Here is a 12564-nt window from a genome sequence, read left to right as displayed (position 1 = left end):
CCCCTTAGAAAACCCCTATCCCATGCCCCCTTTTCCTTTTTGCATTTATACATCTTTTTTAAATAATGTTAATCATAAGCTTTATAAGTTTGGAATTGTTCAATCAGAGGTGTAACCCACTGACCAACCTAGATATAACAACTATCTTCGACTGGTGGAGATACATGAATATCTGCCTCCCTGTCTCCCCCCTCTTTCTCTCTTTCATCACCTACCTTCTCCTATCCTTGTCCTCCTCTTCTTACTCCTTTTCTTCCTCTCAGTACTCCTCCTACCTTAGCTCCTCCTACACATCACCCTTCCTGTTAAAATGAATCTTTCAAAATACAATTAGAGCATAATTATGCCAATTTGTACCAGTGAGGTACAAGATAGTCCTAATACCCCGTCCATCCTTTTGTTGACTAACCAGCACCTCTGTCATCTATCCTAACTAAAACATTTAGTTCTGAACCTGGCTTTAGGATGAATGTCAGCTGACGACCATCCACTCAAATCTTTTCTCTTACGGTAAATAGCTATAAGTTTTCAACCCCATCAGAAATCCAGAATGACTGAGTTAACTATAATTGTGGGAAGCACAAAGCATAGCTTCTAAAACTTAGCCAATTTATAGAGACCTCTGAACACCTGAAAAGCCCCTATACTACCGAACGTTGGAGCATCAAATCTTCAGCCTTCTGGCCCAGAATCATCTGACAGACCTTGGTGATGCAGGATTATTAAGGACTGATTACTCTGTCTAGGCAGATATAATCAGTCGACTATTCTGCATGTGTGTCCTTTTCTGGACAGTAATTTGTCTGTAGATGGAAAGAGGCAATTCTTGCCTAGTGGCTGTTACCACACAACTGGAGTAACTCCAAGGATGCTCAATTTCTTCCATAAGCACTTTCTTAAAGGATGCTGACACCAGAGGCTGGAGAAATGGCTTTGCTAGCAAAGATTTTGCTGTTCAGGGTTGGTACTGGAGGTGGAGCCTCAGCCCCATAAAAAAGCAGGCACAGCTGGAGTCCCAGCGTAGTGGAGGCAGACACGGATCTCCTGAGCTCTCTCTTAGGGCAGGGTCTGTAGCTACCTGTTTCATGCTGTCTCTCCTGTACCCAATGGTCTCTCTTTTGTTTCTCTGTCCTGTCACCAATACTGGAACACACACCCAGAGGATCACTCAGCTATCTAAAGTCTCCTGGGTGAGTGAGTCCTTATCATATTATATTTAGGGTCTCTCCAGGCCTGGGATAGGTCTGACCTGTCTGATTACCTCCTCTCATTGCACTGTTATCCTCCCCCTCCCCCTCCCTCTCTCCCCCTCCCCCTCCCCCTCCCCCTCCCCCTCCCCCTCTCCCTCTCCCCTCCCCCTCCCCCTCCCCCTTCCTCTCCCTCCCCCTCCCTCTCCCTCCCCCTCCCTCTCCTCCTCTCCCTCTCCCCCTCTCCCTCTCCCTCTCCCTCTCCCTCTCCCTCTCTCACACACATTCTTTTTTCTCTTCTCTCTTCTTTCTTGCTCCCTATAAAGTCTCATGTGCCCAGGCTGGTCTTGAACTTGCTACATAGCTAAGACTGACCTTGAACCTGAGATCTTCCTGCCTCTATCTCCAAAGGCTGGCATTACATGTCAGGTTTATGAAGTGCTGGGGCTCAAACCCAGGGCTAGGCAAGCACTCTACCAACTGAGCCTTGTTCCCACACCCTTAGTCTTGTTTGTTTCTGTTCTTGTCAACCTTGCCCACCCTCCATCTCCAAGCACAAGGCTGGCTCATTTTGAAAAGGGAAAAAGTGGCCAGGCTGATCCCCCCTTCTCCGTAGAAAGTCTGAGAACCCCAGGAATATGCAAAGGGGAACAGGAAAATGGGCACAGTTGTTTATTTCTCTCGTCAGAGTCATTTTTTAGTTTCTTGAGGTTAAGACAGAGTTCCTCTTTGCTTAGAGCTGGTTTGCTCCTGAGAGTGCTAGAGGACTGGTTTCCTAACTGATGAGGTATCTTCTTGTCATGTTTGTCTCCTCTGGGGGAGCCGGTGGCCAGCTGTATGACCTGGGACTTCTCCTGAAACCCCAGATGGCTCACAAGCAGGATTCCTTGCTTCCTGCCTTTCACGCTGGTCAGCCTTTGGCTCAGAGGTCAGAAGGCATCTCCATGAACCTGTTTCCATAAATAGGTCTCCAACCCTGCCCTTCCCATAAAGAGGGCTCCAGTCTGCTGGATCTGCCTCCTGAGTGCAAGGATTGAAGGCCTGTGCCACCATGCCCGACAGAAAGTCATCTTAAAGAAATCAAGTGCTTTTGTATGTGTGTATATCCTGTGTTGGGCTACTCTCCGAGAGCCTCTTATCCTTCCCTTTCTTGATCTTCGACATTTCCACTGCTCCCCTTTTGTTGGCAGATAGACTGACCCAGGACTTTCTCAGAGGCCCTGGTGAAAGGACCAGGAAGTGTTAGTTCTGTGTCTTGTCCAGGAGTGGACTTCAAGGTCCAGTGAGCCTCAAAGGAGTCAAGGTTGTCTTTTCTGGAGACCCAGCTCTTCCCCCTGGACTGTGGTTATTAGTCCTAGAGCAGCTGTGTCTGAGGTATCCCATGTTCTCCTCACCAACACTGTCTGACCGAGCCTTTGCTGTTTTACTTTGCTGTGAATAGCATATAGGATGTTGCATTTTTAAAAATAAACTTGCTTGGCATAAATCATCAGCTTACGTCAGACTTCCTGGTCCCAGCTATTGTTTTTGTCATTTTTATTCCTCGATCTCTGGTCCTCCCACCCCACTCCTCACCATTAGGGACCCTGATTTCTGCAGGCGAGGGTCACCTTTGGTTCTCTTAGCCAAATTTACTTGTACTTTCAAGTCATATGTATGTCTGTATACATGTATGCATATATGTATGTGATTTTATGTAGCTATATAAAATCTAGAATTCACAAATGGGAGAATCCATACACTTGCTTTCTGTAACGAACTTAATTTAATAGGATACACTGTAGTTGTGTATCCATTTTCCTGCCAATGACATAATTTTATTCTTTTAAAAATATTTATATTGTTTTTATTCATGTATCACTGGGCATATGCCTCTGTGTGTGTGTGTGTGCATAGGTATCCTCTGAGGCCAGAAGAAGGTATTTGATCTTCTGAATCTTGAGTTACAATTGGTTGGAGTCACATAATGTGGGTGCTTGGAGCTAAACTCTGGCCCTCAGGAAGAGAAACAAGCGCTCTCAACCACTGAGCCATCTCTGTAGCCATAATTTTATACTTCTTTATGGCTAAAAATATATTCTACATATACAATTTTTATATTGCATATATACAATTTTTACACTCTATAGACACATTATCCTTCCTCATTTGTGTCTCTGTTATAACAAGTCAACTTCTTGCTAGAGGATGGAGGGACCAGACATCTTACACATTGGATGGCAGCCTTTTCTTTTTTTTTTCCAATGCCCTAGGATACCTGGAACCATCTGTCCAGATCTTGTACTGTCTTCCACCTCCTGGCCCTGGCCCCAGGTTGTTGCTGTAGGGCCTGGAGTAGAGGGCTGGAGTGACTGAGCTTACACAGGGCACTGGATTGTTAGTTACTTTCCCCATTGCTGTGGTCAAATATCTGACGAGAAGCAACTTAAGGAGGAAGGGTTTACCGTGGCTCATGGCTCAGAGGATACAGTCCACCCAGATGTATGAGGAGGCACTGGCTCCTGTCTGGCAGCAGAAGACTGCTTGCTCACATCTTGGTGGATAGAAGCTGAGAAAGGGAGTACCAGATCTGCTGGTTTCTCCTTCATCCCCTTTACTCCAAGCCTGTTTCCTGGTCCATCGGATGGGACCATCAGCATTCAGGGAGGGTCTTCCCTTCTCAGTTACTTCTCTCTGGAAACTCCCCTACCTGCACCCAGAGGAGCCCCTCACTAACTCTCTAGGCATTTATCAATTCAACCAAGTTGATAAAATTAACCAGGAATGTCCAGAGACAGGACATTCCGGTCCTTACAGACATGGCGGGAACCAAGACGAGCAGCAGGAAGAGGCAGCTCCATTCTTGAAGGTTCAGAGCAGCATTGCTTTAAGCTAGCATCCCGTTAGTCTGTTTCCCACACCCTGAGTGTGCCCATCCCTCACTCAGCTCCCTGTGTGTACGCTGACAGTGCACGCTCATTCGCTGCTATGTTCTCCATCTTGTACTGTAAGTTACTTGCTCGGGCTGCATTATCCTGTCAGGTTGCAAAAGCTGCTGAGTGAGAGACTGAGAAATTCATCTCTGGGGTCCTGGGTTGAGCTCTCAGAAGGCACTCAATGTGCACTTGTAGGGTGGGTGGATAGATGATGATGATGGGTGACATGAAGGACTCTTTAAAAGAAAAGCCTTCGGGTAAGATGATTAAAATGTGTACCAGGGAAGAAGTCAGGTGGCTTCCTCACCAAGGCCCAGACCTTTGTCGAAAGAATGAAGCTGTGGCCTCTGACAGACAAATCGTCTAAGCCAAGAACAGGGAACTTGGGCACGACAAAGTGACCTGCTTCTTGACTCATTTCCTGTTTCTTCTGGATAAAAGGCCCTTGGGGAGACTGGCATTGAGAAGTTCCTATGCCAGAGGTGGAGATGAAGGAGAGGGAGGCCCCCGAAGCGCACTTCACTGTGGACAAACAGAACATCTCTCTCTGGCCTCGAGGCAAGTGCCGGCTACTGCCCCATGCCCACTCGGTGCTCATGCCCACCACTGCTCTTCACTGATCCTTAACAGACCTCTTTGTCCCCTTCTAGAGCCTCCTCCCAAGCAAGATCTGTCTCCAGTTCTAAGGAAGCCTCTCTGTATCTGCGTGGCCTTCGTCTGTCTGGCATTGGTGCTGGTTGCCTCTATTGTGCTTCAGGCTGTTTTCTGTAAGTCAACTGGTCCACGAGGTTCCAAACCTTTTTGCTAAAGTCCTTGGTGTCTCAAGTCTATGACATTTCAGGAACTCTCCTGATGTTTTTAGGAGCTGGCCTGCTATCCCTTTCATCCTGGGTTCTAGGGGGATCTTATAACTGGCATTAGAAAGTGTCTGTTCTCAGGGTACTTGTCTGTCTTCAGGAAATAATCACTAAGGTTTTTATTTCTGCCTTCGACTTCCTGAGACTCCTTCCACTCACAGCTCCCAGATTGTTGGAGTCAAAGCTTTGTGACTAGTTCCCATCAGGGAGCTTGACTTCTCGTGATCTTACTAGGTACTTACTAGGTACTAGTTCTGCACTGAGCCAAACCAGCAAACCTCCCAGTCTCTGTACTCCCTTGTCCAGGCAAAGAAAATGTTCATATCTGGAGCCTTCTTATTCCTCTTGTAGAAGCTTCATGGCCTCTGCTGAAGTCATACCTTTCTTCCTTCTGCCAAGTCTCTAGAGAGCATAGGGAGACATGTCTTCTCTTTTCACGACCTACATGCCTGGTCATATTCTCAGCCCCACCCTTCCTGGACGTCATTGACCTTGATCTTATCCTAGACCACTAGTCTTGTCTTTTCTCTTATTTCCCACCTCTAACTTTTTGTTTGAGACAGGGTTTCACTATGTAGCCCTATCTGGCTTGGAACTCAGTAGATCAGGCCTGCCTGGAACTCATTGAGATCCACTCGCCTCTGCCTCCTGAGTGCTGGGGAGTGAAGGTGTGTGCCACCAGGCCCTACTGTTCCTGACTTCTCATACTTTTTTTCTCATAGGACTCTTTTTTAAAAAAATTTTTATCTTATATATGTATGTGAGTGTTTTGTTTGCTTGCTTGTGCACCACATGTCCTGGTGCCCTAAGAGTGGAGAGCACACTAGACTTCCTTAGAACTGAAGTCATAGTCAGTCAGAGCTTCTGTATATGCTGGGGAGTAAGCCCAGGTATTCTGAAAGGATAAATGTTCTTCCTGCCGAGTCAGCTTCCAACCCATAGGACTCCTTTGATAGTTATCGGTTAGTTTTGGTTCCTGTGCCTATGATCTTAGTAGAGTATGAAAGATAGGGCCAAGGAAGAGCAGAAATAGCTTCATGCCCCTCCCATATGCTCTGGAGTCTGCATGCATATGGCCCCACTCATGGCCATAAAGCAGGCTGTGGGCAGACAAAGGAGGGGTGTACTTCCCTATCTGGTAGTGGGGTTTTTGACAGGAGATGGCTGGGGACTAACTTATAGACTGGGAGAGGACCCAGAGATGGAGTGATGAGGGGGTGACTAAAGGAACCCTTTTTACCAAGTTTACCCAGACCACACTATGGAATTTCAGGGCTGGGTTCTCCCTCTGCTTCTTCACAGGGACTCTTGGTCTCCTCACTGCCTGTGCCAGCCAGTGTTCCTGATGCATGGTAGCACCCAATGCACACTTGCTGTATGTTAATGAATGGGTGGAGAGTAGGTGGCAGCTCCTTGGACTGTCTTTGTCCTTTATGAAGCGTGATCCTTCATCTTCTCCTTTCTTTGGATTATACTCCACTTCCATGACTTAGGAACCCCTCAGCTGACCCCTTAACTGTCTCAAATCCAGATCCCAGGTTGTTGGGCCAAATATTGGATGTGAAGAGTGATGCCCAGATGTTGAAAGGTCGTGTGGACAACATCAGCACCCTGGGATCTGATCTTAAGAATGAAAGAGGCCGTGTGGATGATGCTGAGGTTCAGATGCGGAGAGTGAACACCAGCCTCAGCAGGGTGCGTTATCAGATTCTGTCTTTGGAAACCAGCATGAAACTAGCCCATGAACAGCTCCAGGTATTAACAACGAGCTGGGGAGAGGTTGACAACCTCAATGCCAAAATCCCAGAGCTGCAAAGAGATCTGGATAAAGCCAGTGCCTTGAACACAAAGGTCCAAGGACTACAGACCAGCTTGGAGAATGTCAACAGGCTGCTCAAAGAACAGAGTAAGTAAATGAGATCTTCCTGCAGGCTGACCACTGGCCACAAGCCCCTACCTGTCTTGAGCAGTAGTTTGGGTCTCTACACTAAGGTGCAGAACATAGAGGCATTGGACACATAGTCTGTTCTGGCATTCTGTATGGCCTGAGAAATAGCCACACATTTGGTTTTGAGTGAGTGAGTTTATTAAATATATAGTGAGCTAAAAATAAAAGAATAAACAAGTGATGGATGGATAAATGATTGATAGACAGAGAGACAGATAGATAGGTGTTAGATTGATATATCAAAACGTCAAATTGGGCATTACAAACTTCCAGCAGAAACTGACTGGGGAAGGTCCACTGAGGCCCTCTGATGGATTTTCTGACAGAGTCCCTGAGGAGCAGAGGGTCCCTTAGGGTAAGGTTTTTAAGTAAAGGAACAAACAGCAGCTGGAAGGTGATGTCATCAAATCAGGAGCTTACAGACATCCAGCAGAAACTGGGGAAGATGAGACAGTCAGCTGGAGTTCTAACTTGAGCTTTCTTCTCCCCATGGGTGGACTGTTCTGTTCTCTTCCCTCCTTGTCACAGAGCCAGGGGCCAGCCTGTCTCTAGACAAAGTGGGCAGCTTCTCACTGAGCTCACATACAGACATTTTACTAATATAACACATGTTACACCTGGCTTCTACCCTGCTGAATCCCATGATGCTCATTGCTGTGAGCCAGGGCCCCGGGTGAGGGTCCCCATGTTCCTGTCATATCTCCCTTCCCTGCCACTGTCCCTGTCTAGCCTCAGAGGCTCTATCCACAAGTCTCAGACTTTTAGGGTCCTAACGGGAGGACCCCAAACCCTGACATTGGGAACTCAAGGTCTCTAGAGCCTGGACTCATTCACCGCTGTCCCCAGGATCCCACTGAACACAGGACCAAGCAGAACCCGGAGCACCGCAGTTACCTCAGCCCCTGTTTTCCAGGTGACATTCTGGAGATGGTGGCTCGAGGCTGGAAATACTTCAGGGGGAACTTTTATTACTTTTCACGCACCCAGAAGACCTGGTACAGTGCGGAGCAGTTCTGTATTTCCAGGAAAGCTCACCTGACCTCAGTGTCCTCAGAATCAGAACAAGTGAGTGCAAGCATCTGGCTCTGTGGAGCGGTCTGTCACTCCTGGGCAGGAGCTTGCTGCACTAACAACCATTCCTTAACTGGGCATGACCTGATGCGTGTTGTGGGGGTGCGTGAATGTGTGTGTGGAGTTCCAGTGCACACGTGGAGGCCACAGGAAGATACTAAATGTCTGCTCTAGTCCTCCCACATTCCCCAAGTACCACCTAATGGGCTCGCAAGCTCCAGTGATCTTCTGTCTCTGCTGGGGTTATATGGTTGCTGGGATTTGAAGTCAGATCCTCATACTCGTGTAGCAAGTACTCGTACCCACTTGGTCATTTTATTATCTCCCCACCCACCCCACCCCGCCCAAAGTTTATTTCTCATGTATACTGTACATCTTGCAAGGGATAGCAGGGGTCTGCTTGATATGGGTATCAATGACCTAAGCCAAAGGAGGCTTTATTTCAACACACATCCAAAGTTGCTGAAGCAAGGGGACACAACAAACTGCATTGAGCTCCTGCCCTCAACTAAAATGTAATTTCTGTTCCCATGTCCCTAGGGAGAGCTGATCACATACTTCAAAGAGGGCCAGAAGGGGGCGCTCATTCCACATGGCAGAAAATAGGAATCCCCGTGACTAATACTCCAGGAGATCGTAAACCTCCTTCCTGGTGATACAGAATGTAGACAGGTTTATAGATCTAAGAGACGAAGGAGTGAAGCAGATGATGGTCCAGGGCCTGTTCTAGCCGACTGTCACAGTTTTCAATCAAACTTACCCTGGAACCTTAGGGAAATTTCCCAGGCCTAACTTTAAGTGAATTGATGAAATAGTGCCTGCCCAGGAAGATAGGGAAGGTCTTCTAGTGTGTTGCACAATTAAGGGCTCATGTAATTTAGGTATTACATTTAGGCAATTCCCTTGATGCCCCTTGTCTGCAGCTCAGCTGGATCTTCTGCGTTTTTTTTTTTTTTTTTTTTTTTTTTTTTTTTTTTTTTTTTTTTTTTTTCCACAGGGTCTCAGTGTATAACTCAGGATGGCCTTGAATTTTTGATCCCTTGGCCTCAGACTCCAAAGTGCAGGGATTGCAGGCATCTGCTGCTGCTGTGCCCAGCAGGCTGAGTCTCCCATGCTCTCCAGCCCCTCACTAGAAAGCACAAGTTCCAAGTTTATTAGCTGATAAGCTAAGAGCAATCAGGAATTAGAAGTGGGCTCTGGGCCCAGGAAGAGCACTGAGAGAAGATGGTGCACCTGTAAATCTGCGACTCTCATGGGGCATCATTAGGTTCAGGGCTGCCACTGTGCATACATAGAGAGTACCAGAGGTGGGGGTGGAAGCTGGGCCTCTGCTCACTTACTCTGTGTTCCCCACAGGAGTTTCTCTACAAGGCAGCAGACGGAATTTCACACTGGATTGGACTTACCAAGGCAGGGAGTGACGGGAACTGGTACTGGGTGGACCAGACGTCATTCAATAGGGAGCAAAGTGGGAGGTGAGTCCTTGGTGCCCTCCTTCCCAGCCTGCCTTGCTCCATGGCTGAACACTGGGCTCTGCCTTGCCTTTATCCTAGCACAGGGGCTCTACCATAGTGGAGCGGATCTGTTTCTGTTCATTGGGTACTTGGGGTCTGTTGGGGACCTCCATGTCTTATGAGGCTTGACAGCAAGTCTTTCTGCCTAGCTGGGGTGAGGATCTGACCCAAGTCCAGGCCTATGCAGTATAAACTCATGAGAGCTGTGAGAGATGTGGGCCAGGGGCATAGGAGGGGGTTTAGAGTTAAACGATGACTTCAACTCTTAGGTCTTCTTAGGTTTGGGAGCAAAACATTGCACCCAGGATGAAAACCAGGGTAAAAATAACTCATCAAAAGCTTTATTTATTTATTTAACTATGTACATGATGGATGTGTCGCATGTATGTAAAGGTCAGAGGACAACTTGTCCAGGTCTGTCTTCACTACCAGTGGATTCTGGGGCTGAGACTCGGGTTACCAGCTTTGCTTGCAGGCACTCTAACGCACTGAGCCATCTTGCTGGCCTCTAAAATAACCAATTTTAAAGACAGCATCTCATGTATCTCAGGCTGGCTTGGAAAATTGCTTTGTAGCCTAGGTTGACCTTGAACTTCTGATACTCCTGCCTCTACCTCCTGAGTACTTGCATAAAGGCATGTGCTCTCCCCCAGTCTGTGTGGCGCTGTGGATGGGATTCAGGGATTCCTTCATCCTACACAAGCATCCTGCCTGGTGCACAGAGTCTTTCTTTGTTTTCTCACTTGATAGGTTCTGGATTCCCGGTGAACCCAACAACATAGGGAACAATGAGCACTGTGTCAATATCAGGGTGTCTGCCCTGAAGTGCTGGAATGATTCTCCCTGTGACAACACATTTCTTTTCATCTGCAAGAGGCCCTACATCCAAATAATCGCATGACAGGCCTGAGATCAGCATCTGTGGGGCAACTGACCCAGCTGAAGAGATGTCTCTCTCTCTGATGCTCCAAGATTGCTCTGCACCTTATGATTTTCTTGCTTGAAAATTGTCCCAAACACACCCTGGGGGCCTTCTGTCTTGACTGGCAATTCTCTGCTCCTGGGGGCCTTGGAGGAGCTTGAGTCAAATGGACGAGAACCTGGAGAGGATGTAGAAGTCCTTGCTGCCCAGGTGAGGCAGGTCAGTACCCCAAACATTTTCTTTAGATTGACCATATAAAAGCTACATTTGCCGGGCGGTGGTGGCGTACGCCTTTAATCCCAGCACTTGGGAGGCAGAGGCAGGCGGATTTCTGAGTTCGAGGCCAGCCTGGTCTACAGAGTGAGTTCCAGGACAGCCAAGGCTATACAGAGAAACCCTGTCTCGAAAAACAAAACAAAACAAAACAAAACAAAACAAAACAAAACAAACAAACAAAAAAAGCTACATTCAAATGTGACCAGTATTTGAGGAGACAGACATGTCCAATTTAACCATCATGCAATTTATACAACATGTATTAGAACACTGCGTGGTACTCTCAAAATATGTAAATTATGTTGTTTTTATGTGCCTATTACAAATAAATGTAAAGACTTACTATTTCCTTGTGTTTGTGTGTGTGTGTGTGTGTGCGTGCGTGTGTCCCTGCAGGGTCCAGAAGAGGGTGTCCAATCCCCTAGAGTTGGAGTTACATATGTTTATGATCAACCTGATATGGCTGCTGGCATCCAAACTCGGGCCTTCTGGTAGAGTAGTGCATACTCTTAACTGCCGAGCCATCTCCTCAGTCCTGTAGATTTAAATTATAAGACAAAAGAACAAAGTATAAAAAAAATACATAGGAAGGCTGGAGGTGTGGCTCACTGGGTAAAGTGACCTGGCATTGGTGACCCTGCAGCTAATCTGTAGGACCACAGGACCAGGTTTGTTAGTGCATAGCTGTGATCCCAGCACTGAGGAGGTGGAGGCAGGAGAATCACCAGTTGAAGGTTATCCTCAGATCCACAGTGAGTTGAGGCCAGCCTGGTATGGAAGATCCTATCTTGAGAGAGGAGGCAATTTGCTTTAGGATAACCAAGCACTTCTTTCCATGTTGCTCTGAGGCTCTCCATAGTGGAGACCACAATTCCCACATGTCTGGCTGAATTCCATGGGAACAGCAGCTTTTGGTCACCCTGTCCTTGCCATGTTCCATCACTTCTTTATCCACTTTCTCTGGAGCCTGAATCTCCCTTTCCTTGAATGAGCTAATCTGGTGCAGTTCAGGGCTGAGGTCCTCTGTTTTGTTTGAGCTGCCTGGCTCAGCTCCCCTCCTGCCACCAGGCCATCACATGCTCAGGCCACCACAGTCATCTCCATCTCCTCTCCATTGTGTTCCCCTCTTGCTATGACATCCTTGTCTACTTTAAACACCTCTTGGCTCAAAGCTTTCCTTGGAGTGATTGTTTTCATTCCCAGTGACCGCTGTGAACTGAAAAAAACATGCAATCTCGGGGTACACTCAGATAGAGGGTAAAAAAGAAGAATAAGGGCAGTCTGTCTCTGGAAAAACCAATGGCTGCAGGCAGGGCAGCTTATATTCAGTTTCTATGTGAGTGAAATAAGGTAAGGTTTGATAAGTTTCTTCAGGGGGCTTCTGGGTAGCAAGACTTCTGTCCTCTAGCCCTCCTCCCAGGGGATCCTTCCTGAGGTCCTCATTCTTTACAAAGACTGGGTATCTAGATTTAAGCCAGAATCTAAGCCAGAGTCAAAGGCCTGAAAATAGAGGCCACCAAATGGGGAATCAAAGAGAATGCAGGAAGCATGAACTGACCTCCACTGAGGATTCTCAGCAGAGAGAACCCCTTTGAGAGCCATCACCAGGGTACTGCTGGTGAGAAGAGGGAACACAGAGGGTACAAGATTTTTTTTTTCCACATGGTCATTTTATTTCATCCTGGAACTAACTGTGTACATCAGGCTGGCCTTGAACCTACAGATATCAGCCTGTCTCTGCTTTTGCCCCTCAAATGCTGGGACTAAAATTATGTGCCACAACACCAGGATATAGGTTTGGGTTTAGGGCCAGGAGATCTTTCATCCTCCCAGAACCCTACAGATTGATGTCCCTTGCTTTTACCAGTAGGTCC

The 12564-nt window shown here is 47.3% G+C and overlaps 1 protein-coding gene across 8 annotated transcripts in view; it reads left to right on the top strand.

Annotated features, from left to right (window-relative positions):
• Cd207 (CD207 molecule) overlaps nt 1-12564 on the top strand; it is a 54249-nt gene that overhangs the window by 24826 nt on the left and 16859 nt on the right. For 7 of the 8 annotated variants that reach the window (XM_076939976.1, XM_076939975.1, XM_076939974.1 and 4 more), the window contains 6 exons: nt 4544-4660; nt 4753-4869; nt 6491-6865; nt 7821-7972; nt 9335-9453; nt 10243-11037. In XM_076939976.1, coding sequence (XP_076796091.1) covers nt 4576-4660; nt 4753-4869; nt 6491-6865; nt 7821-7972; nt 9335-9453; nt 10243-10393 — 999 coding nt within the window. In that variant the 5' untranslated portion in view covers nt 4544-4575 and the 3' untranslated portion in view covers nt 10394-11037. Of the gene's footprint in view, nt 1-4543; nt 4661-4752; nt 4870-6490; nt 6866-7820; nt 7973-9334; nt 9454-10242; nt 11038-12564 lie in introns of those variants that run through there. The other variant, XR_013112471.1, reaches the window with a different exon arrangement.

Source organism: Arvicanthis niloticus, chromosome 9, assembly GCF_011762505.2.
Source record: "Arvicanthis niloticus isolate mArvNil1 chromosome 9, mArvNil1.pat.X, whole genome shotgun sequence".
Lineage (NCBI taxonomy): Eukaryota > Metazoa > Chordata > Mammalia > Rodentia > Muridae > Arvicanthis > Arvicanthis niloticus.
Note: the sequence above shows the minus strand (reverse complement) of the source record. Positions and strands in the feature narration are given on the sequence as shown.